Consider the following 26,638-nt stretch of genomic DNA (forward strand, 5'->3'; position numbering starts at 1 on the left):
GACTCGAACGTAGTGCTTGAACTCGACAAGTAGCGCCGGAAACGGGCGTAAATCAGAAAATGTTTCTCTCGCAACAACAATGTTTAATCTAAAACCACTTTACATCGAGTGCGCTAACAAATACGCAGACAACTTGGTACTTTGTTGAATATCTTCTGGTCTGTTTTGTGATCAAATGTCAATAACATAATAGTATTAACTTCGGCAATCACGGTGCGGCTTTAATTACTAGACGTCGTTTCATTTCTTTAACTTTTTGAATGATATACTGACAAACGCAATATCCTTTGCTAAAATTTCGCATCAGGCTTTTAATTGAATTCTAACATCATCTTTGACTTACAGAAAACTAACATAAGCTCTCTCTAATATGTGAATAGTTCTCACATCGTTCTGCAATGCACACTGAAATTAACATACGGCGCTCTCACTGTTTTGTAAATAGTTGTGAAAATACTTTCGTCTATGTTCCGATCGCTACTCTGTACTCAGATCACATTTACACGTTTAGAAAATATATATTATATATGTGGAACGAACTTACTATTTTGTGGAACGATCTGACCACGGAACGAAATGACCGTAAACTGGAGATACACATAAGGTGGACAAAATGTAAACTGAACAAATGAAATACTAATAAAACAGTTGTATCTTTACAAATGTCGCATAATCGTACATAAGCAAATGTTTACCTTACTTAAATTTTAAACAATTAACAGTGCGTAATTAACCCTTTCACTCCTAAGATCTCATCTCAAGTACTTCGCCTTTTTGTCTGTCTGCCACAGAATGTTTAATTCGATTGATGTCAATATAAAGCAAATTACAAATTGATTTCCAATGAAATATTTATTTAAAATTGATAGCAACATGTTCACAACCATTTTGCTGCATGCAGATCTTAAAGAAACTGAAAGGAGGTTTTTTCTATTTTTAAAATAGTCCCGATACCTTTAACAAAGGAAAATCAGTAGAAAAATGAAAAATTTCCTACAAATGCCAGTGAAATATTATGAAACTTTTAAGAGGATACGACATACCAAATTCACTGAATCTTAATTCACTATTAGCTAAAAGACTGTCACTTTTCTTAAAAATTCATCTGTAATTAATCGTTTTGAGGTTACTTGGACATCAAAGTGATATTAATTATGAAAATAAATTGTGCAAAACTTTCTGTGGATTTAATCTCTATTTTATGAAAATATTTTTCCAACATGTATAAAATTACATTTTGATTATAATTTCATCTTAAAACAGACAGTAAACAAATGTCTTATCATGCTAAACTTCATGAATTTTGTAGTCAAACTTGCACTGCATGACATCATTAGCTTAACCTAAGTGAAACAATTTCCTTACCAGAATTTACTGTTTGGAAAATATCTCTTACTTCAACTGTAAACTGCAACTTTAGTTTTGCAGTTGCAAGAGACTTTAAAACACAGAAAACCAGCTTTCCAGCTGATCTGGTTGTACTTTGGAGGTGTTCCTTGGATTTCCTTTCTGATCAAAGCCGAGGACGCGTTGCTTATCTTTAAGGTAGGACTTGAAGTAAAACAGCTCACTGTCTTCTTCCCTAGCCACCTTGTAAAACAACACCTCAGGACTGTCTCTTTTAACTTCATCAAGGGAGTTGCTTTGGCTTAGAGGTTTAGGAAGTTCCTGTGGACAAGAGCAGTCAGACTCTGAGTCAGAGCACGTTCGGAAATGACTGCTTTTGCTGACAATGGCTGATGTTGACCGCCTCACTGGAGTTCATTGTTAACCCTTTAACTCCCAGAAGTTATCAGTATGCAACTTCTTGCTATCATGTCCATAAGGTAACGAGAAGACTCAAACTTATTAGGTAGAAATTGTTATCTTAATCGCACACCAAATTCTCATGACTGATTTACAAGAAAATGTGTAGCAGCTGGACAGGAGGGTTAACAATCAGATCTTGAGAGTTAAAGGGGTTAGCTTTTGCACAGAAGGTCATCATCAGACTCCGACTGAGTTGTCAATGTGCATGTCATCACCTAGAACATTCCTTTTCAGTTATTACTCTATCTGTAATATTAAAAAATAAATGATTTGTAATATGCAATATAATAATATGGCACATTAATCCTAAATTCAAATAGAGCACAGTTGTTTGCACTCTTCCCACTCCCTCCCCCTGCCCTCTTCCTTAAAAATTCCTACATCTAAACACCTGCGTGTGACTGAAGTATAATATTAGCATATAATATGAGCATTCCAAAGTCACCAGGACCCCCTGTTAATTCTCAACTCCTAAGAGTGAGGTCGTAAGAATAAAGGAATGATAACAATGTCAAGATGCTCTTGATCATTCAACAAATTCTCCCTGCAAGTACCTTTGGAAATGTATAGAGAACAGTATGGAGAATATGCATACTGATGTTAGGATGTAAAGGGTTAATACCCTCTGGTTTTTAAGTAGAGTCTCCATTCAACGTACAGTCTATGTCTGAAGATTATCCTTGATTATCCATAGTGTTATGGTTGATGATGGCACAGCAAATTCAGAATGGGACATATAGAAATATCTGTTCAGTTTTCTGCGTTGAGTTTCTGGGTGAGTGAGTAAGATCCTTGCTCATTCAATAAGTCCATAAAAAAATGTCCAAGACAAGGACACACTTGGTTTTTTTCATTTTTTATCTAGCCCTGACATGCAACTATTAACAGGAAATTTTCTGCCATCATACCTTAGCAATGACAGTGTCATCTTCCTGGTTTATGGCCACAACACTACCACCTTTATGCTCTAAAATGACAACTTGATGAGACTTCTTGTTTTCGTCAAGCTCCACGACAGTGTGGATCTTAAAATGAGCTGTTGAAAAGCATAGTGATAAACGAGACACTTGTTTAGTAAACCATTCTAATATTATATTAACTGGTGCATACAGGGCAAGAAACTTTCCTTTCTACTTACTTGTCTTTTTGGACAAGAGTAATGTTTCTTTTTCTTGTGATCGTGGTGTGTGATTCAGGTGTGATTTCGTAGTGAGAAATTAGATGAAAGTCACCCCTTGGGCACAAAGGGTCAAAGATTGTGATGCTATTCCAAGGTGGCGACTATTTTGATTGTAGCGTAGGTCCCATTATTTCTGTTGTTTTGATTATAGGTATATTTATTGATAGACTTACTTTTTTGGTTCTCACTGACTGCATTTGATAAAACAGATTTGCCATTCACCCACATGTAGTGACCTGGAGCTTGTCCGTCTTCGTTGCGAGAGTAAAGCTGATGATCTGTAGTGTGCCATTCTCTGTCACTGTGGTCAAAGATCTTCATATTCGTCTGCTATGGGGTAAATACGTCATTTATTGCATACATTTCCTTTTGGCAAAGGTACTGCAGGAAAATAGCTTAGGGACAACTGTAGATTTAACAGATAAGAGTTTAGAGGGGTACTTAGGGGAGGGGAGGGGAGGGAGATTTGGAGTCAAAGGGTGTTTAAAAGCCAAGTGACTGATCTGGGTTGGGCTCATCCCCTTCTCTTCCCTTAGTTGGTACGCTAGTCTTTCGTAGATTCCCCCCCCCCACCCCGCCCCTATTCTGCCTCCTCGGTATGCGGTGGGATGGCCTCCACAGCAAGAGGCGCACTGAGCAAATTTTGTCCATCAGGTCATGCCATTAGGTACAGTGGTGCCGATATACGACAACTATAAAATACTGTTTTATTTGTCTAAGAGAGTAATTGTCCAAAACGAGCCTTTCAATTTCCAATCTACAAGAGAAATAAATGTTTTAAAAGCCAATAATTTACGAAATATGTAGATTTTCACCGGAACTAAGTGGTTCAGTTGCTCGTGTTGGAAACGGGTTAAAGACATAATCGATTTGACTATATCATAAGCATCAAGCAAGTCTGATCGCAATGCAATTCAATCATGCTTGGAAATAAGCAGACAACGATGCGCTCTCGAAGGTGAAGCGAAGGTTTCGTGGAATATTTGGAATCTAAATTGAATATTTGAACTTACATTTTCGTCTTTGGTCTCCATGAGAACACCGAGTTCTATTACAAATCTGTGGATGTTTTACAGTTGCGAAGCTAAGTGCGCGAGCTGTAGCGAAGAGTGATTCCTTACTCGTTAACTCGCTCACATTTAACCAGCTCGACCCAGACATTACGTCATAGATTGGGAGTGAGACTTTCTACTTTCGTCCCTAACTTCCGACACTATACGAAAGCCAAGCAAATTTTCCGCCACTAGGTGAAGTTTGAATCGGTGAAGACAGCTTTTTTTACATAGAGCACTTTTTTGTGAAGGGCAGTTTAAGTCCGATATACACAGTATTTTTGGTTTATCGCTCCTCAAGTTAATTCCTTTGAAGCGTGACAACTAGTGGCATTTCCCTCGAGTTGCGTGACACGTAAGTTTCCCAGTGGCATGTAAAGCTTGGTTCGGAAGTCAAAGATTTTTGTTTTGTTTGGTTTTGCTAGGCGTGTACTGTTTCAACTTAACAGGGAAGCTTGTTCCGCGATAATAACACCTCTCTCACTTGAGATTTTCCCTGTTTCACTGCTACCCAAAGTAGTCGGCTGGACTGTGAAATATAGTACATGTAACAATATTGTTTAGGTTTCTGAATCTTCGGTTTCGATGTTTTTGTTAATGCATGGTTCGTGTTTCTAAACTAAGTGCCAAAGCTCATGTCTATACAAAAGTCCATTTTTTTCCTCGATTGTACCCACATCTTTGAAGACAATTATTTTAGGTGCTAATTCTTGTGGCCAATCATAGCTCAGCTTCTAAACTTTAAATGCTAAGTATTTTTAGAAATGGCACAAAGAAAATTGTTGTTAAATTTTTTTCTCCAGTTTGACGGCGCATCGAAAGTTATTTCATTCAGAATTTGTAGAACATATGTGACGATGTTCTTATGACGTACAGCTGATAAATTTTTAAACTATAAACTTGTGAAAGTCATTTAAATATCTACACAATTCGAATGAAGCATTTAATTTTTGAAACAAGTTGAAATGGGATTTCACATGCCGACCGCTTGTTATTTGTTTAGTTTGAATTCACACTTAATTGCGTCAACTTTATGCACCTTTTTTATTTTCAGAAATATTACAACCAACACACTGTAGAAGTTTCCAGTATTTGCTTATGAACTTGATGTGACTTTCGTTTTTTGTTCGATAATGATCATGCTTTAAAATAAAAAGCTGTTATCTTATTCACGTGGTGAGGTAGTCATATTTGGCCGAATGAAGCCCATGACACGTTGTTTTGGTTTCCAAACTCCACCTTTGAGGGACCATTTTTTTTAAAAAGAAACAAAATTTATCGTATATTGAGAGGTCTAACCAAGCTGTTTTCCGTTACATCGATGCGGTAACTTTAGTTTCCTAAAAATGTACCACATCTCCTCACTTTTAATATTACTGTGCTGAACTTTCTCGGAAGTTACAGGATGATTTGGTTTTATCAACTGAGTTAACAACATAAATGGCTACCGTTAAGAGTTCCTTAATCTGATTTTCCGAGCGTTAGGCGAACGTTTCGTTCTGTCGAAGGGCTAAAGCTCGAAACTTCAGCTTTAGAAACTCTCCACGGTGGCCAATTTACATTTCCAACCCCGTTGATAAAACCAGATTATCCGTTATATCGCCCTGCAAGGACCCAGCACCACATTTTCACTAGAAACTTTCCCCCTTGATCTTCCCGGCGGTTAGGCTCTGTTACTTGCATCTGCATAATTTTCATTTGCAATTGTACTCTCTTCATACAGGAAGAAAGGCGGATTTTGGTTTTCCATTTTCTTTACGAGTCGCTCAGCAGTCTTTAGATGATTTACCAAGTTTCGTTTCCTTAACCTCGTTCTTCGTTCTCTTGGCATAAAACTGTCTTTTTTTTCCCTGCCCTAATTCAATAAAAGTAGATAAACCAGTATTAAGATTTGTGGAAGATTGAAACGTTTCTTCCTAGTCATACCTAGCGTTTGGGCGTTTATTGGTTTTGTAGTTGTGCCAAGAACGCGTTTTATTCTTTGGGGGAAGGGTGGGTAGGAAAGGAGTTGAAGCCAAAGTTTGACTCCAACACTTCGTATGCCCTCATCAGAAATAAAAGCTAACCGTAATTAGCTGGTGAGCAATTATTTGAGGAGAGTCTCCTTTAAGAAAACCTCTGATGAACTCTAATCACCCTGAAACGATTTAGAAAGATTTTGTAACTAATCTTAATAAAAACAAACATCGGGTATCTCGTTTATTGATGCAGGATGCAGCGAGCGTAACATCATCATAAAGAAAAGACAGTAGTGAATAAACACAAAAGCAAAGTTAAAAGAGATGCCTTCGAGTGGCTGTTGCATATCTTACAAAATCTTAACTGAAAAGCCTGCTAGCCCCCTATGGATTCATCACACTTAAAAGCACGCCTAAAATGCTTGTGCAGTTAAAATGAATCATACCTGATGAGCATACTTCAGTTTCATTTGCAAATCGTTACAAAATATATTTAAAATGACCCTAAGTTAACCACTAGCTCAAGTCGGCGAGTAAACTAGAACAGAAAAACTAAAGATAAAATCTAGAATAAGAGAGGGACTGATTAGTGTTTGGATTCCGGTCAGTCTCGAGCCCTTGAGTTAACTCAAATAGGGTCTAATTACGAAAACAGCTACCAGTTTCTTAGTCGATAATCTTATGCTCGCCATGTGCACCGACTGTTTGTACTAGTTGTCGGAATAGATTTCCAAAACTGTTTAACAGGGCAAACTTTCAATGCAATACACGTGTCCGAATAGTCACAACAAACGGCAATACAAGATTAGGTGGTGCCAAGACGCATGAACTTCGACTACATATACTTTCTTTCACAAAGCATCGAGTTTCTACATCCCATACAAAGATAGATAAACACTGTATGTGATCCCTTTCAAGCTGAAACAACGATGTTTGTTTATGAGAATGAAATACTGTATCGTAAGCTACAGTCGTAGCTGTATTTAAGCAGTCGCTCACGAGGAATGACTTAATACAGGTTGACCGCTAATTTCAGGTTCCACAGAAAATGGGTTAAACGCGATTGAAGAAAACGCCATTTGGTTCTTAAAGTCCTAAGAAGAAAGATAATCTACTTTGCGTTGAACTCAACTTGCTAACATCGATTTCGGGAGATAAACATGGAATGAAATTAACTTGATAGTAAATTCTCAGTTTTATTTGGTTGGTTCGCCTCTTAGTGACTGTTCCATACAGGTAAAGGACAATACAAACAGGCCGTTGAGATTCAAAACAAGGGTGATCACGATCGCGTTGTAGAGTTAGAAATTATATTTCTAAAAATAATTTCGGGACTGCCCTTAGCAAAGGAGGGCATTTATGAAGGTGAAATTTGCCTTGTGAAGAACGCGCTATCTGTCGCACGAATGCTCGTTTATTTCTGGTCAAAATGAGGAGTTTCTGTTCGACTTAATTTGCATGTAATAACAATTTGATTTAACAAGAGTTTGTTTCATTTGGCTCTCGTGGAAACCATGATCAGATTTTCACGTGTGTAAACATTCCTGATCATTGCCAACATATTTCTTTAAATTCGAGTTTGTTTATTTCTTTTTATGTGTGCAGGATTGTCTCGAATCACTTTTCATTAAATTATATTACCTATTAATGTTAATGTCAACCTATATCATGGCTTCATTTATAACTTTTCATTTGCAAATAAAGACCAATAAAGGCAAAATTTCGCTTTCTGGCAATGAAAGTGTGATACATGCAGTCAAATATATTTTTGGTTGAACTCGTTATGAAAGGACTTTTAAGAAAAACGTAACACCTTTTTTCTTCGAATTGCTGAAAGCCATGAGAACACAAGCAAAAAAGTGTTAGGTTAGAACTGAAACAAAAAGATATTATGAAAACAGTCTGTGCAACTGAATAAACCCGATGGCTCTCAATCTATAGTCGTAAAGCCGAAGTTTTCACTTCATTGTGCAAATTACAGAGAGAACTCTAATTTCGTTTTCAGGTAAAAGAGAAAAAAACCGTCGTTGATGCCTGAAATTTTATATCGTATACTGCCCAGTTACTCTTGAAATGTTTGAAAAATTGCGTTGATTTTTTAACTACTATCGGACTGCTTGAATATGAAAAAGGCAGTTTAGTTCTTGCACTTGTGTTTTTCGATAAACCATGAAATTATTTATTTCTCCGAAAGACCGTTTTGGCTTTTTGTCTGATTTTCTTTGTGGCATTCATCACTCCTAATTTATATTAGGGAGTTTTTTTGTCAACAAAAAATGCTTTTCCGCAGATATTTATTTCATGTTTAAATGTTAGCTGGACCTTTTTCTACCCTTTCTCTGTAGGATGGCGAAAGCGTTTCTTCTCGGACTTTGCGTCTTCTTTGCCGCGTTCGCCTTTGGCAGAGGCCTTAAAGGTACTATGGAGCAAATTCTTGAAGCCAACATGAATCCAGGTAATAAACATTCGAGAGTTAAACGTCCTTTCCGGTGTGGTCTTTCTATTGCAGAAGGAAAGGGACATCCACCGTGCTAAAAATGGTCTTCAAAATTCATCTTTCACCGGTCTCCTCTCCATTAGGTGAAATTTAAGTGAAACTCGCGCGTTTTTCATGATTTGCTTCTGCGTAGGAAGGATAAACGGCGCATGTGATGTCCATGCGATAACGTTCGCTGCGCGGGATTGGTTTTGCTTTTTCAACGGGTTTGATCTAAAAATAACACGACGGAGATTGGCTTGGGAAGAATTAACTCTATGTGAAGTCTTTCTCTTTGCCTGATCATCTCTTGTCAACATAAATTGGAGCGATTTCGTCAAATCTTCAGCCGTTTGATCGGGAGTCAAATCCCTCACTCCATTGAGAAATACTCGTTACTTACTGGCTTTAACCCTTAACTCCCAATATCTGATTGTTAATTCTCCCCTCAAGCTGCTACACATTTCCTTGTAAAATAGTTCCAAGAATTTGGTGTAAGATCAAGATAACAACTTCTACCTGATACATTTGAGTATTCTCATTACCTGTTTGCTGGATAGGGGATGGATATGTAGGGAGAAGTTACATATGAATCACTTCTGGGAGTTAAAAGGCTAATTGTTATGGCACATTCAGCTCTTAATGATCTTCTTATGAATTATTCTGAGATGAGTGCCTTGCAGTTTTCCTATACAGGATCTTCTGGCAAAATGGTGGTCACCCACGCTGACTGCCATCGTGGTGTTCACATATCTGGAGATTGTGACCCAACGGATTGGACTAAAATCCACTTGTGACTCAAAAAATTTAGAAAATACATGTAACCCAAGTGTAAGCTTGTAAAGACATATTCGTTGCTTCATTTACAGACCCACATCACAGCCCTCCCGGCAAGCATTTGCCCTACTATCAAGGAGACATTCGTCTAACAAAGAAACAACAGGAAAATTTAAAGAAATATGGCGACCCGTCCAAAAGCTCGGCTGACTCTCGTGCAGCTAGCAGTGTGGACAGTGAACGCTGGCTTAATGCTATCATCCCCTACACATTTGACTGCTCGATAGGTAAGTTAATATGGCCCCTGGGAAATGACAAAACCTATTGAAATTGAGCTTATCGTCTGATGGGAGTTGAGGCTCAAATTTGAGGTTCATCATTTTATTTACAATACGTGTCAATCCTTGGTAACCCCTAGCCATCCTTAACCATCCTTGGCCAACCCTGGCCATCGTTGGTCATCCTTGTCTATTCTTGGCTATCCTCAACCATCTTTGGCCATCCTTGGTTATCCTTGGCCATCCTTAACCATCCTTGGCCATCCTCAGTCGTCCTTGGCTATCCTTGGCCATCCTTGCCTCCTTCTATCTCACCGAACTAATAATATTTTGTAGTCTTCTCCAAGTCTGGTAATTTTCACTTTGCAAAAGATGACTGAGATGTTCATGATGTAGCGCTTTACATCATCCTCAGAACAATTAAGTCAATGAACGCAAATTTTTTTCTCCCCTTTCCCTTCGTCTAAATTGTAGAAAGGCTGCACAACTGAGATGTTTCGAGAAAAACCTTACTTCTTACCTTACTGCCTATGGTATTTTAGCGTTGTTTACACGAGATTCTAGTCTACCCTTGCTGAGGTTTAAGCTTCTAAAGCTAGACTCATAAGAGACTATGATAAATATCACCCTACTTAAATTCGAAAAATGTAGGTATCTGTTTCATCGCATGCTTCTCCATGATCAACAGGTGATAAGTCTTTGCTTTGAGAAAGGGTTATGTATATTTCATTCACCATGTTTCTTGCAGGAAACATGGAAAGCGCTGTTCGCTCTGTGAAAAATGCCATAAAGCAGTGGGAACGTAAAACTTGCTTGCGGTTTGTGCCCAGGACGAATGAAAAGGCTTAATTGGAATTCTTTAAGGACCAGGGGTAAGATAAAGGAAATTTTGCTTCCTTAACTGACTGCAGCCGAGAATTGATGACACTCGAGTCAAATGCGGGAAAATATTTATGATTATAAGGATCAAATTATCTAGTTGTATCTTAGTTCATGACAAAAACCATCCAAATGCTTGTCCTTGTTCATGCTATTTGACATCTTGCAATTTGCGTTATTGTGAGTCGTATTCTCTGGACGCTTTCCTGCCTCTGACAAAGGTGGTATGAACCTGAGTAATGGTTCGCCTTCAAATTGGAAAACACTATCCTGGAAATGAAAAACCTTTCCCTACTACAGGGACAAGCACGACAAAAAAAGAGAAAAAGTCAAGAAAGATTGAAAACTATATATTCAAAAATACTCCAGTGGTCACACTCTGTCTGGAAACAGTGGATTGGGAACCACGCCGTGCATGAGCCAATGTTATAATTTGTTTGAAATGCTACTCATTTTTATTTACATTTAATCTTAAGCCACCTCAATTAGCTTCTATCATCTCAACTTCATTATGTAGCTGTTGGGGTCACATGGGCCACCATGGTTACAAGACTCAGATCTCTATCGGTAGCGACTGTGATTTCACTCACGTGATGGTGCACGAGATCGGACATTCAGTTGGGTTCTGGCACGAGCAGAGCAGACCGGACCGAGACAGTTACATTCAGGTTATATGGGCGAACGTCCTGGATGGTGAGAATATTCCACAGTTGATAAGCGCCAACGATAGGATTTTCGATAGCCCTAAGTATATGGGCCACATGAGGGCAAACCAAGGTGCCATGAATAGCGACACGTAAACTTTCAACCTCGTCGCAAGGGTGAAAGATAATTGTTTTTTGTTCGGGCAAATTGATCAGTTAGAAGTATATTGTTTACAAGAATAAGAGTTTTACCAAGGACTTAAGTTGCGCGATGAACGCTCTATCAGGTATGAATAAACCAATTTTCAATCGAGTGTCGAAAGTATTCCGATATTGGATTGGTTTTCTCTGCCCCACACTAGGCATAGAGATCATATACCACGGCCGTATGTTTCCTCTGAAGACTGAAAGCAATAGTTACCTGGCTACTTGTGTTTTCCGACTCTTCAAGCAGTTTGGTTACATAGCAGTTTATCGATGCTTGTGTTGTAATCATTTGTGTGCTCCACAATGTGCTATGTAACCTTATTCAACTCTTCTGTTTTCTACCATTCACTTGTTTTTCTTCTTCAGGTCTCGAAGACGCTTTCGCCAAAAGGAAATGGGGAACTGAAGTTGTTGATTATGGCGTGCCGTATGATTTCGAGTCCATCATGCACTACCCGTTTACGGCTTTCTCCAAAAATGGCAAACCCACCATCCGTAACGTAGTGCCAATGAATGGAAAGGTCCCGTACGTGGAGCTGAGTGACGGCGACGCGCAACAAACCAATGCAATGTACAAATGTAACAGTAAGCCATTTAAAGGGGCTATTTCAACAAATTTTTTTTCATAATTTTTTTCCCTAAAAACGATTCAACGCCCTTGGCTCAGCATCGGTGGGAAAATTTCACCATTTGTAATTTGCCATAATTTTTTCCATCGCAAAACCAGCTTATTTTCTTATTGATTTGTAACGACCTTGTTTGATGGTTCTCTACAAAAAATAGAGAATACCCTAAGGTTTTCTTTGGTTCAGAAATAATTATACACAACCCAATTTGACTCTGTCACTCGTAAATATTTAAGTCCTGTGGTTGTTTAGAAATCACACGTATTTTTATTTTACTTAACAGTGAAAATTTTTTTCTCATCATTTTCACAGTTGTTATGAGAAAAAGAGCCATTGATGACTTCAGTTCGTTCAGACCAGCTCCACGCCTCCAGAAACGTAGTAAGTAGTGTTTGCTGCGATTGGCTGGTCTTTCCTAAAAAGGAAATTTCTTTTAATTCCCTTTCGGCACAATCAATTTGTTGTTAGTATTGTCAGAATCCACGATACATCTTTCCATTATTTCTCTTATTCGGATTAAGACGATGACAGCTTGGGAAAAACTCAGATTTAATCAAGTTACCACCTTGGAGAAAGTAACCCAGAATAAAATCGGTTTTACTACGTTACGTTCTGTGATTGGTCAAAAAAAAAAAACTCTCGCTGCCCTTTGATTGGTAAAAAAAAAACTCTCGCTGCCCTCTTAACCAATCAGATGCAAAACTAGAGCAAATCGTGAAGTTTTCATGTTTTACCCTGGTTTCTCGTTGGCTGTTTGTTGTACCTTCACTTTCTTGATTGAATGTTTTGAATACGTCGGTTAAGTTTTGTAGCTCTCGAGTGAAAAGAGTTTTTGTGTGGGATTTCCCACACTTAGTCAACGCCCGAGAAATTTATTTCTTTATTTATTTGTCCACGAGAGAGAAGTGCTTGTCACGTGGTTTCTATTTGCGTTCAGTGAGCCGTGAAGACTGGATTCCAGTCGGCGTTTTTTCATAGTGTATTGTACGGCGGCCATTTCTCTTCTCAGTCGTTGGGTTTTGGAGAACTTATTCGGAATTTCATGTTTGTTTCTTGGGATTTTTGTTTCCAAGGTAAGGATAAGTCATTTCATATTTTCACGGGTTCTTTGCGTGCTTTAACTTTTCAATTTTGTTGTGGGAGCTTCACGATTAAGCTCTCACGAAATGCGATTACGTTTGTACATCTGGTTTGTGTTCTTTCTTTCATAATCTGAGGCGTTTGTTTCGTTATTTCTTCAGGTGTCTATAACAAAAGATTTTTTCACGTAAGTCAGCACGCTGAAACGCGGCTTGTGTTCAGTGCAGGTTGCACAGGAGCTTTTACGCTTTCACAAGCCAACATTTATCGGCTTGGACCTTCGGTGCGGGTTGTGTCAGATTGAAAGGAGTCATTGTACTCTCGCAAGCCAACATTTGTCGGCTTGAATGTATTTGTGCGGGTTGCGCTTCAAAGAGTCTCAGGGTATCTCAAAGTGTCTCACTAGTGTCTCAAAATGTCTCACGAGTGTCTCAAAGTGTCACAAACTGAAAGAAACTATTATTTGCCTTGAACTGTCAAGAGTGTTATCTATTTTAATAAACTGAGTTTCTAGTTAGTTGGATTGTTGTTGCTCGCTCAAGCACACAAGTAAATATGGGGATCTCCATCGACCAATTCCGTTCAAGGATTGGATCTCATGAAGATTTACATCCTGATTTTAGTGAAAACTATGACCTCTTTGATCATCTCAACATTTCATCAACATCGCTGAATAATGAACCACTGATATTGAATGAATTACCTGATTTTAATTTTCGTCAAATGGTCCAGACACCCGATAAAGAGGAAAAAGAATTTTTTTAACACATTTTACATCAGATTAAAACCTCAGAAACCCCTTTCTACTGCTTCCTCAGTGGAGGGGCTGGTGTTGGCAAATCGCATTTAACAAAAGCTTTGTATCAGGCAGTGCTTAAGTATTATAACACTAGAGCTGGTGATGATTTTCATCAGATCATAGTTATACTATTAGCTCCAACTGGTAAAGCTTATGGGTGACACTCTTCATAGCACTCTGGCCATTCCTGCCAATCAATCACTGAGAAATTACAAACAGCTTGATTCAAGTAGACTAAACACTTTGAGGAGTCAATTGATTTTTGTTGATGAAATCTTAATGGTAGGAAATGGTATGTTTGCAATACGGCTAAACAATAGGCTTAAAGATATAAAAGGCTGTAGGGAGCATTTTGGAGGTGTGAGCATAATTGCTATTGGTGACTTATTCCAATTAGAATCTTTTATGGATGCTTATATTTTCAAAGACCTCAAAAATGTAGATTTATGCTGTTCTTTCTCCCAGTTTATGGCATAAACACTTTAAAATGTTTGAACTTAATGAAATCATGGGTCAAAGAGACAGCAAATTGTTTGTAGAATTACTTAATAGGTTGTGTAAAGGTAAACACACAGTAGCTGACATTGCAAAACTTAAAGAGAGCTATACAAGAAGACATCAACAACCCAATAGATGCACCTCACCTATTTATACAGAATGCTAAAGTAGATGAATTTAAACAAAGGGCCCATAATGCAGCCACAGGAAACAAATTCACAATAAATGCTCAAGATAGTGTTATTGGAGCTATCTCTCCAGAGCTAAGAAACAAAATACTAAGACAAATACCCAATGATCCAAGAAAAACAAAACAGTTAGCCTCAACCCTTTGTCTTGCTGAGGGTGAAAGAACACACCTTGTCATGAATGTGCGAACCAAAGATGGCATGACAAATGGTGCTGGAAATGTTGTTAAACTAGTTCAGTTACATCAACAAACCAAACCATCTGGTATTGTATGGGTACAATTTGACCACTCAGATGTAGGTCAGAAAACAAGGAATGAAAAAAGACATTTGTATGTACAATGAATTGAACACACATGGACCCCAGTAAACCCTGTGACTACACAGTTTGCGGTAGGTGGAAACAGAACAGCACAAGTTGTTAGAAAACAATTTCCACTGCGTCCCACAGCAGCAAAAACAATTCACAGGTCACAAGGTGATACTGACAGTAGAATTGTTGTGGATTTTAGTACCAGAAATACTATTCCACACATACATTATATGGGACTCAGTAGAGTGACTGCTATAGAAGGCCTATATATTTCTGATTTGCGTGAAAGCAAGATTGCTGTTAATCCAGATGGAGAGATTAAGAACAACTGCAAAACTTAAGCTTTGCACCTCCCTCTCCATGACATAACATTTTCCCTTCTTAAACTGTGTTATCTTAATGTAAGGTCTCTTCACAAACACATAGAAGATAAACATAAAGACTTAATTTATCTAAGTGCTGATATCAATATTTTCACAGAAACAAGATTTAATTCTCAAGATAATAATAACATGTATGACATTGCTGGTTATGTTCTCTTCTGTAATGATAACCTTAATTCCAGCAATGGATCAAGGTCTTATGGTGGTACAGCTGTGTACAGTAAAATCCCATACTTACCTGGATACCCCTATTGTCACAATATACATGGTGTTGAAATATCAGTAATTAAGTTAGCAAGGTTTGAGGATTGGACAATCATAGAGATATATCACTCCCCAAACGTGCCTGTAAGACAACTTTATGAAGCAATAACTGAGGTATTAAATAACATTTCACCAGACAACAATATCATTACTAGAGACTTTGATATAAATTGGCTTGTTGAAACAGACAGAAGACCTTTGTATAATTTACTAGTGAGGGGTAACCACTACAAACAGTTCATATCAACTTATACAACTGACAACAACACAGTAATTGATCATATATATACAAATATATCTAACATTGATATACAAGCAGATGTTTTAGAAACACATTTCACAGATCATAAAGCTGTTTGGGCCTCATTTCACGGTGTCCTATAACAAATTACTTTATCATGATGTACATTGTTTTTAAGTTAAGAGAGCAACAAAAGAAAGCAGTATATAGTTGTGAAAAGAGTTGTTTCTCTTTTTTCAGAGGAATTTGAAATGAGAAACTTGCAAAACTATTAATAAGGAAATGCTGCTTATTCATTTGGTACCAGAACAGGCCTTTTAAAATTAAGTTTGAAGTCATCTTTCTAAGAGTTGTCCAGTTTAACAACCATTTACAAAAGACAAAAATAAACTACATAACACACAGTCCTGAAATTTCAAGGCAGCTCCTTTAGCATCTTGGCTAATTTCTAACTGCAACCTTTATTGACAACCCTGCATTAAACAATTATTCCACAGTTAAGTCTGCAACCCCTCCTGAAATACTCCAGGATACCAAAAAAACAACAACAAGCAAACAAACATATTAGTGAAGTGAGCAAACAACCACATGCATGACTTTCACGTAATATAAAATTCGTGATTGCAGCATTCCCACGTAAAGTGCTTGTAACTTACGGGAAACACACGCATGTTACACCAAAAAAACCCGCGTGTAGTACAAGAGGCCGATTACTCGCAATTTCTCGTAGTTTTGAATTTCCCTTTTGTTTTTCAGAACACCCATATACCTGTACTTTTTTACACCGATGCGATAGAAATTAATTGGAAAAACATTCCTTGAAATAGGAAGTCGTCCTGTATTTTCAGCGAAAAAGATTGTCAAGTGATCAAAACAACACCGGCCAGATTATAGTCACGTGCTCGGCAACGACTTGTGGATAGCGATCATCTTTCATTCTTACCATCAAAACAGTCACGCTTGCATAGAAGAATAACAAAACGAAACGATTACAACGGAAAGACCCAAATTGGCGTAGAAAGAAATAATGCTGCAAATTACCATTTTTTTTATGTCATGTGTACATGTTTCCGTGGGAATTTCTGTGTCAACAGCTTGCTGTCACTCACAAACTCTTCGTGATTCTCGCTGGTCCTCGTTATGTTCAGCGCATGGACGATTCGAAGACGCTTCAAATTTGGTTTTTAAGTTGATCATAGCACTAATCTGAAACATTTGAAGTCCATTTCAATATAGTAAATGTCGAAACAGGCGTGTAAAGACAATAAATATCGCAACGATCAGTGCAATCATAATAGCGCCACGACTTTGGACTTACTTCTTCGGAAGGATAGATCTCGAGTTCGAAGCCGACTAATTACGACTAATTACGAAGAGTCCACGCTAATTTGCATATCGCAGAGCGCCCACAAGAACTCGTTTCTACGCTATCGTGTATCCACGAGTTAAAAAGTAGTAGCAGAAATTTTTTCAATTTTTTTTCAATGACTGTTACGAAAATATTTACTGCTCCAAGTATTTCCAGTATTGCCGTATAAACAAATAAATAGCCTAAGCCACCAAGAGGTAATTTATTTATTGAAGACGATTACCAAACGTTCAAAAACACGCCAAAAAGCTTCCAGGGAGGGAAGGAAAGGCATTTTGCTTGATAAAAGGAAAAGTTAATACCCCAGATCCCTCCTGTAAATCTGTATTTGTTCAAATAATTCCCACACAAAAATTACTATTCAGACTGTTGATTCCAGGCCTAATATCACCCCTGTAGTACAGTTGACTCACAGTGAGCGACAGGTTTGCTTCCGCTCAAAAACCCCTTCCAAACACTTTGTCAATAAAATCCCACACAAGTACGCATTGCGGACCTATTTTTTTTTTTAGTTATGACTTTCAAGGGTCACTTCACTTTCATGATTTTACAATGGAACACCATTTCAAGGTTTCATATTGTTCATATCGACTTTTTCCAGGTTCACAGTCTTCTTAGTTGTACATTTGTTTTGTGAACACAGAGGAAGTGCTACAACTGTTACTAACCTCCCTTGTGTAACTTTGTTCACCAGGCTCCAATTTGTGTAAGGACGACGCCGACACATCAAGTTGTCAATCATGGAAGAGTGCGGGGTACTGTCAGAACCAACCTGACGCCATGCACACGTGGTGTAAAGTCACGTGCAATCTCTGTAGCAGCGGTGAGTAGTATTAGATTTTATTTGACTTCAAGGCAGCCATATATTTCGACCAATATAAACCGGCGGCCATTTTGTTGTGTCAAAATTATATAATGGCGGCCATTTTGTTGTACCAAGTCAGTCCAATGGATTTTGAACTTTTTTTCATTTCCTTTTCTCTCTCTTTATATTTTTTATTTTTTTTTTCATGCTGCATGTGTTAGATTCCTGTATCGATAGAAACAGTAATTGTCCAGCATGGAAGCAAAGTGGAGCTTGCCAGACCGATCCGAACATCATGAAAGACTGGTGCCTTCACTCATGCGATCTTTGCAACGGTGAGAAACATTTATTCTTTGGCACTGTCACTTCATCTCTAGTATTCTCAGTCAAGTCCACAGGCACTCTTTCGTGTCAGGTTTCCATTGGAAGCGGAAGTCTAGGTGGTGACGATTAAGAGAGGTTTTCAGCGACGTAACGGATCCACCGGTCTAGTCCAGTTTGACTAAGCCAGAACACCTTGGGACTGGACTGTGTTGTTTGGTTTTCTAAGTTACCTTTTGATAACATCAAACTTAACGGATTATCTTTTTTTCTTATAGCCCCACCGACCCAGGCTCCCACTCCACCCACCCCTCCTCCTCAAACGCCTCAGCCAACACCACCCACCCAGCCTCCACAGCCTCCAACAGGCACAGGCAGCCCAACTGTACCACCCACTTCCAGTCCATCAGCAAATGCAACAGGTAGGAAGGTATCATTCTTAGCTACATACTTAAAAATAGGCTTTTGGATCGCGGAACAACTGCGTAGCTGTTCTGTCAGCCAATCAGGATCAAGACCAAAACCAGTCATTTCTGCAGTCAAATAATCGTCTGATTGTCGCCGACTTATTTTTTTCCCTACATTTATGAGCGTTGAGCTCTGGCTGTAGCTTAAGCACCAGGCAAAAATTATACGTTTTCCAGCTCTCGGTTCTAAATTCGTCTCGTACTCAGAAAATTTTTAATTACCTCCCTTTGTACGTGATTTCCCACCAGCAATAATTCATGTTTCAACTAAATTACTTCCTGAAACTAGACAAATTTTTTTCCGCGCGAGGCGGACTCTGTCCACGGTCTGTAATGTTTTGCAGTTGTATCGTTGCTGCGCCCCAATATTCCCGCCCTCTGACACTGAAAATAAGTCTCCCTCGCTCTTCGCGCCTGAGCTCCCATGCCGTGACGTTAGATACAATCTTCCCACGCATGTCACAAATAACATGTTACGAGTCTCTTTTTTACTCACTTATGGCTCACTGCGCCTGCTCTCATTGTTTACCTTAGGTCTTCGTTGTGTGGACAAATCAAGCAATTGCCCAAGTTACTCATTATCACAATGCGAGCATTCAGGGTGGATACTTAGGAATTGTCGTAAGACTTGCAAAGCGAAATGTGACGCTGTACCTCTCAGACCTGAAGGTTTGTACGGCAACTAATTTTTATTACCTGAAAAAAAAAAAAGTAAAAATGGTAGAACCACCTAACAATAGTTACACTCTCGGTTGCGCCTCCTGGACCACTGTTTTGTTCTTAACATATTTTTACGTCATCTGTGATTTATTACTGAACAGACGCATGCGCAACGAGGAATCTATTTCTTAAATAGTTAATAGATGGGAAGTTATGAGGGCTTACTGAGAGGATCACAACCACAGTAGAGTAGCAATAGAGGGGCTTGATAAGGCTTTTTAGCCACTAAATGAAAACAGCGCTGTAGCTAATTACTTCATGTTTACGCCAAACTTGAATGCATGTTCTATAATTCCAAGATAGACAAATGTAAAGAAGAAAGATGTGTAAATGTGTAAACATGTGAGCGTGTATTCAAGTTTGGCGTAAACATGTAGTATTTTGCTACATTTAATTCAAAACTTGTGGCGTGACCAGGTCCGATAGCAAAAACTCTCAAACAAAAGTACCACGGCGCTAGCAAAAACCAACGGAAGGACTGCCCTAGTTGAGGTCAACTGGCAAATGAAAATTATTCAGCAAAAACAACGCTTATACTGGCTACCACTGTTACGTAAACGTTACGTTAATCTTACGTAACTTCACGCAAAAACGCAAACTTAATGAATGGAAAGAAAAGCAATATAAATTCATTTCGCAGTTCTTGACAAGAAACAAATGTAAATTCTAGTGGCTAAAAGTGCAAACTGTAGGGGTTGTATTTAATGCAAAGCCTTTTATGCCTAAGAGGAGTGAAGTTATAACAATAATAATATTTTATATCCCAGGTTCCTGCGCTGAACCACTCGGTCTCGGTTGGGATAACAAACTCCCTGACAGTGCATTTACTGCCTCAACCGAGTTAAGTCCAGGTGAGAGGAGAGAAATTCATGATTAGTTGATGAGCTGTGCAGCCGAGGGGAAAGTCTCGAATTTTTAGTTTGTGGAAAAGTTCGGAAAAAGGTTCCCGACTTGCATTCCGAAGATAGATGAGGAAGTTGCGAGTTTTTTTTTATAGTAATTGAATTTTTGTTAGAAACTCACCAGACGAAGGAGAAGTGGTGGCTTTATAATTAGTGCGCTGGAGTCTGGGTCGAGAGTTGTGGATCCGAGACGTAGCCGGGTCAATGTGTTGTGTTCTCGGGCGAGTGCCTTTCTTCACCCAGGGCCTAGCTGTAGAAAGGTCGGATAATTCTGTACCGCTGATGAATTGCTATCCGACAGATAGCAAAACAGCAAAGCTCTTAAAGCACTATCCACCGCATAGTCTTATTCAATTAGTGGGTCGCACCATCCAACCTTCAATCAACCGGGGCCAGGAGTATAAATAAGTACCGGTGAATTATGAGGGAGCCTGATGCTGGGGGTGATAGACTGGCATTCCATCCCGGCGGGGGTGGAGGGGAGGGAGTATTAATACTCCAGGTCTCCTCATGCTATGGAAACCGGGATAAGCTCCGGCTGAATCGGCCATTTTGCTCGAGAACAGGCTCTATCTCTTTTTAACTTACTATTTATGACTTTCGCGGTTACGTCATTCCTTGTATTGAATACTTACGCTGAGATTTTCGTAAACTTCACTGATCATTTTTTTATGATCTAGAAATGGAATTTAAAGTAAAACTCGGGGTTCATTATAGTTATTGAGGAGGACAGCGGCTTTTTTACCTTAATTTCTTGTCAGCTTTTTTATGCGATAATTTTGCATCGCATTAATATGATCATTTTTTACTAAGTATATACCAAGTTCTTGTCAGTTATATTTAAAAATAAGCTAGGAAGCGGTCCACGTGTTTTTTAAGGAAGGAAAGTTTGCACCAATTGAAAAAAGACGATTTAACTCTTTGGTGCGTTCCGGCTAGAAATAAAACTTTGCCCTTTTTTTTTAGGAGCATGCGATAATCATCAACAAGAAACATCAGCAGAGACGCTTTTGAGACGCGAACGACAGCATAAAGATCCTTGTCGTTAGCTTTTAGTTCAAAACCAATGATTTCCCATTTGCTTTTTTTTTTCTTTACTTTCCCTCGTCGTCCGTGTGCGCCTACATTACCAGCAGACACTATAAGCGCAGCTCTGCTAGAACTCGCGATTTAAAAGTACAGAATGTGGTTGAGCACCGTCTGTTGTTTCTCTTTACGTTATTCTTTGCTCAGGTGGCGGCTGGTGGGCGTTGGCAAGCAACGCTCGTCTTTATTTTGAAGATGATTACGACAACAAACGAATCGGTAGCTGGTGCGCAGTGGATCGGAACCCACAGTGGCTAAGAATCGATCTAGGAAAAATGAAGACCATTACTGGAATCGCTACACAAGGTGAGAAGGAATGAGAAGATGATTAGCATATGAATTCTCTTCTGTGATCACCATATATTTGTCTTAAATTTAGATGTGAGAAACAAGTATTTCATCAGTCGGTGATTTTCTTTCTTCGCATAGCTATGGTCTTCGTGTGTCTAAGTTAAGGGCACAAAGCTTTCATTTTTTTTGTTTTGGTTTTTTTTTTTACTATTTTTAACGAATAACACATATTTGACGAAAATGAAACCTCAAATTAAGATTCAACTGAACTTAGAAATTTTGTTTTTTAGGACGTGATGTGTTTGTTGAGCACGTAAAGAAGTACGAACTTGCTTTCAGCACTGATGGAACGAACTTTCAGAATTACCAAGAGAATGGGAGATCGAAGGTGAGGAGCTTACAGTTCTAAGATCGAAAGAGTTGTATCAGTAATACAGGGTAATTTAGTTTTATCAACTGAGTTGAAAACGTAAATTGCCCACCTTAAAGAGTTACAAAGCTGACGTTTCGAGCGTTAGCCTTTCGTCAGAGGGGCAAACAGTATTTGTTTAAATCTACTAGTGGTTTATCGCAAGTCTTGCAATGTGATTGCGGTTGTAAAATACAAGAGCCTATTAAGCCTTGTCACTTTACTCACCGTCCATCAAGGATTAGATAGCGAGTAGTGTAGCCAATCAGATCGCAGAATTTGTTGTAGAGTGCTCGTTGGTATCACGTGATGGAAATCAAAAGTAACTCGTGGAATTGTGAAATAGTACTCATAATTGTATTTACCGTTAAAAATGTTGGAAATGGTCAATCACTTTCAAGAGTTAGTGCATGGCTAATAAGAAACGCTCAACACTGATGCCTCTTGCTACCCGAGTTCGAGGTCCATTTTGTATGTTATGGACCAAGTTATTTTCCGGCCGATTGGATTTATGGCCCCAGTGCGAAGTTCGTAAGCCATAAATCGGGGCTGGAGAAAACGAGGTTCGTAAGATATTTAGCACATCTTTGGGTTCAAATAGTTGAGAAGGGTTTCAATTCAAACAATCTTTTGAATTTAGCGGGCGGTGCAGTGAAATACGGCCCACTAAATTGACCAATAATGGCACTCGTATTAAATAAGAGACATAATAAAGTTTATTACATCACGAAATGCAATACGTTTTACTTATCCTGATTTGGCTTTATTTGATCTCATTTATTTACACACAAGTAAGTTATTTCTCATCACTTGTTCCTCGATCTTCAAGTACCTGTGAGTCATTGTGCATTGCTTTCTTTCAAGGTGTTTGATGGTAATTGTGACAACTTCACTCCAGTTCTAAACAGGTTTAGCCCTGTTAAAGCTCGTTATGTCAAGGTCCTTCCTCACGACAGCCCCTCAACCTGGGTCTGCATGAGGGTAGAACTGTACGGCTGTGACGCTTGAGGTAAGGCAACAGTCATTATGTATAAAGGGGGTACGTTCCTAAAGAAACTGTGATGCTGCGTCGGTGGGGGAGTGTAACAGGATAATCTTGGTTTTATCAACTTGGTTGATAAAGTAAATTAGTCACCGTAAAGAGTTTCAAAGCTGACGTTTCGAGCGTTAGCTCTTCGTCAGAGCGATCGACAGTCATTATTTATTGCCTTGGGGTCGAGGGTGTTCGGAGGATTTTGGGGGATCACATGGATTTCAGGGGGAAACGGAGGGGGGGGGGGTCAGTCGTCACCAACAGAGTATAAAGGGGACTATAGACGATTCACTGCCAATTAGGAGGGAAGGATCTTAAGAATATGGCAAAGCCTTATGGGGGATCAGGGCAATGTTTTCAAGTCCAGTACTCGGTTTGAAAAAGAGGTCAAAGGTAATTCGGAAATGGACAATTTTGTACTTGAACTTAGGGAAACATATTTGAGGCAAAGAATCACGTTTTTCGATGAAATGTAAGTTTCTTGTTTTGACTCGCAAAAAATTAAGGAAAATTTGCATAACATAGGGTAAAGTACAAGTTAAAATATATTTCATGATTAACTTAAATACTAACAATCCACAAACAAAATTATAAATATTGAACTCGGTTTTTGATTCCAGACGTTTACTATTTTCAGCAGCCAACAAGTAAAGAACATCTACTGCTGCAGACACTTCTGGTTTAAATATAGCGTTTACCTTGTGTTCAAAGGCGATAAAATAAAGCAAGATCTAAAGTGAACATGTCAGTTTGATGTTAATAAAGTGTTTTGAAAAGCTCTTTTAAGAGCTTTTTAAAACACTTCATTGTGATGAAGAACAAGATCAACACTTTATTTGCTGAGGCTCAATCAGCCGTTACTCGTAGTATCTACTAACTGTTGACGTTGCTTTGCCTTAAATTTAAAATTTACGGAAGGCAAAATGACCAACAGTTTGATTTACAGATATCCTCATCGGTGTTTCCTTGTTCCGTCTGACTACCTTTGTGAAGCACAATTATGTCTAAAAGTGATAGAGTTAGTAGATACAAGAAAGAATTTTTTGCAGAAAATTGAGTTCTGTCACCGCGTTTTCCTGTAACAATCCCCGTTCTGATCCTATGGGATTGTACTTTACTCACCAGGGTAATGTTTATTCAGCTTCAGCATCGCCCAACAGTAACAACATTGGCATTATTGGTAGTTCGTATTAAATCAACCTCCCTCCAATTTGGCTAAATTTTGTCCTCTTTGGCGTCTACCTGTCTATATTTTACTTTCATCAACTGCCATTTGCCATGGTTTTGATATCAGAAAAACGCAATCCTACCGATCCCTTTAGCCTTTCCAATGCATTAATTGGAAGGCCACATCAGTTACAGAAGCCGTGTTTTACGGCGCTCTCACCCCGAGCAATCTTCATGTTGTCGTTCATTCATAAAACAAACGCCTTGAGCAGTTTTTTTAATAACTGTCATGCGAAAAAACTTGCGTGTTTATATGAGCCACAATTCGGCCGAATTTCACTGAACATTTCACCTTCTGATTCTTCATAAAGACTAAAAAACTTCAGGGAGAAGTGCTGAATTCAACCTGCCGAACTATTTCAGTTTATGGACTATTACATGTTATAAACTTGGTTAGCCACTTTTGAAAGCTTTTAATTAAGAGAATAATCTGATTGATTAAAAAAGACCAGTGATCCTATTCCACCGATCAGATTATACTCTCAGTTGCACTCAAGAAGTAGGGAAAGACACTCGACTACGTCTCGTGTTTCCCTCTTCTCTTCTTTCGTGCTCTAGCTGCTTCCTATGTGCTTTACTACAAGCAGGTTATGAGAATATTCAAACTTATCAGGTAGAGGTTGTTATCGTGATCTGACACCAAACACTTGTAACTTATTTATTACAAGGAAATGTGTAGCAGCTAGAGGGGAGAATTAACAGTCAGATCTTGGAGTTAAATGGTTAACCTTACAAAGTTACGCAATCGCATAACGCGGTTGTTTTTGTAATTTTTTTCTTTTGGGAGCGAGGCCTAAAAAGAGCTGGATGTCACATGGTACTCGTCTATTTCAGCACCTGGTACGTGTCACCCTTTCTAGTAGAAGAAAGCAATGTATATGTAGTTACTGCTAAGTTATCGAATGGAAATAATGTATTTAATGCGAGGTCCTCAGTGTAAAATATTCTTTGACAATCACAATCCTATAGTATTTGCCTTTACTACATTATTACGAGTATGCATAAATGCCACTAACATACAAAATTGAAAATCTCGAAGCTAATTAGTTCAGTTGTATTCGATAAAGTTTCCTCGAGGAGAAGAATAAACTTACAAATTTCAGTCTCCGATTATTGCACTTAAGGAAAGAGACAGTTCGGACCATTAGAAGTAGAATAGAAACTGGAAAATTAATGTGTCTGTTGAAACAGCTACTTTAATATGAAAATCTTTTTAGGGGTAGTCACGAAAATACGTCCATCCGATGTTGCTGCTATTCCACGAGGACTAGGTAAATGAGTGATACTTTTTCCAGTGAAGCGACCGTCCAGAGAAAACTGTTGAACTCGATGATTGAGCTGATCACACACCAAAAGGCAATGGGATCTGTTTATAAGCAAACCATACGGGCTGTCAAATTGTCCATCTTGATTGCCCCGTTTGCCAAATCTGTGTAGGAATGTTCCCGACTTGTCGAAAGCCTTAATGCAATGATTTCCGCTATCGGATATGAAAAACTTGTCTTTGTAAGGGAAGCAGCTCTTTGAGTTGTTTAATTTTTCTGGGTCGATGTTTCCAAAGATGGAAATGGTCTCTCCTTCAGGTGACATCACCTGTATCCTACTCTTCCAAAACTCGGTTACAACAATGCGACGTTCTTCATCCAAACAAACATCAGAAGGGAAATGAAACTCTCCTTTTCCAACTGCTCTTCCTAAAGTGTTCACAACAGTTCCCGTTTGGATATTAATTTGTTTTATTCTGCCGTTACTTGTGTCTGTAATCAAAATCTCGTCATCGTTCAAATATGTCACGCCAAATGGGTTTCTAAATTGCCCTTTAACTCCAATGGTTCTCAGACATTTACCATTTTTATCGAATATGTAAACGGAGTTTGTACCACAATCAGTTACGGCAATATTCCCTATCGTATTTACCGCGATTCCAAATAGATTGATGACCCCTTCTCCTTTTAATAAATTCAGATCCAACTCACCGACCACAATAAGTTCACGCTCCTTCACCGCCACAGTGAACGGAGAGTTGGCGAGTGTATCTCCATTAATCTTCACTTCAATGCTGTAAGCACCGGGTACTTTGGGTGTAAATTTCACTTCGAATCTACCGCTTTCTGTGTTGCAAACAGAGACTTGTATGACATCTTTGTCTGGTTGTATGAGAACTTCAATTTGCAGTATGAGATCAGGCTGGTTACTTATTTCTCCATCAGGTGTATTGGGGGACAAAATGAACTTTGCTTCTAAACCAGCCTGAAAAGTTTGATCCAGTCCCTCTAGAGTGGACCAACTTGCGTCTGCTATGTCTTCGGTGCCGATGTCGCCCAAGTCGAAGCCCATAACAGGAGTGGGGTAAAAC

The 26,638-nt window shown here is 38.7% G+C and overlaps 2 protein-coding genes, 1 long non-coding RNA gene and 1 pseudogene across 5 annotated transcripts in view; 2 read left to right on the plus strand and 2 right to left on the minus strand.

Moving 5' to 3' along the window:
- Positions 1–62: 62 nt before the first annotated feature.
- Positions 63–4,702, minus strand: LOC113665787 (uncharacterized). Of its 2 annotated transcripts, none has more exons than XM_089193514.1 (4): positions 4,003–4,702; positions 3,163–3,316; positions 2,718–2,845; positions 63–1,668 (listed from the first exon to the last, which is right to left on the minus strand). In XM_089193514.1, the coding sequence occupies exons 1-4, from the start codon at positions 4,021–4,023 to the stop codon at positions 1,441–1,443; spliced, it is 531 nt and encodes a 176-aa protein (XP_089049640.1). In that variant the 5' UTR covers positions 4,024–4,702; the 3' UTR covers positions 63–1,440. The 2 variants fall into 2 exon arrangements, with proteins under 2 accessions (XP_089049640.1, XP_027037313.2); XM_027181512.2 differs by having other exon boundaries at positions 3,163–3,319; positions 4,003–4,693.
- LOC113665792 (uncharacterized) lies at positions 3,194–23,796 on the plus strand (annotated as a pseudogene). Its single transcript, XR_016182849.1, has 16 exons — positions 3,194–3,326; positions 8,345–8,454; positions 9,345–9,539; positions 10,279–10,402; positions 10,927–11,102; positions 11,627–11,845; positions 12,199–12,267; positions 17,716–17,844; positions 18,048–18,161; positions 18,426–18,569; positions 19,149–19,283; positions 20,102–20,185; positions 21,470–21,628; positions 21,904–22,001; positions 22,887–23,031; positions 23,676–23,796. The product of XR_016182849.1 is annotated as an uncharacterized LOC113665792 (transcript).
- LOC149034601 (uncharacterized) lies at positions 12,300–13,480 on the plus strand. The gene is made up of 2 exons (XR_016182851.1): positions 12,300–12,959; positions 13,128–13,480. It is a non-coding gene; the product is annotated as an uncharacterized LOC149034601 (long non-coding RNA).
- Positions 23,797–24,517: 721 nt separating the features above from the next.
- The window catches only part of LOC149034602 (E3 ubiquitin-protein ligase TRIM45-like), a 3,143-nt gene continuing 1,022 nt past the window's right edge, over positions 24,518–26,638 (minus strand). Inside the window, exon 1 of the mRNA XM_089193512.1 lies at positions 24,518–26,638. This exon is cut by the window's right edge and continues 1,022 nt beyond it. Within this exon, the coding sequence (XP_089049638.1) occupies positions 25,474–26,638 (1,165 nt within the window). The 3' untranslated portion in view covers positions 24,518–25,473.

This window comes from Pocillopora damicornis, chromosome 14, assembly GCF_964200805.1.
Source record: "Pocillopora damicornis chromosome 14, jaPocDami1.2, whole genome shotgun sequence".
NCBI lineage: Eukaryota > Metazoa > Cnidaria > Anthozoa > Scleractinia > Pocilloporidae > Pocillopora > Pocillopora damicornis.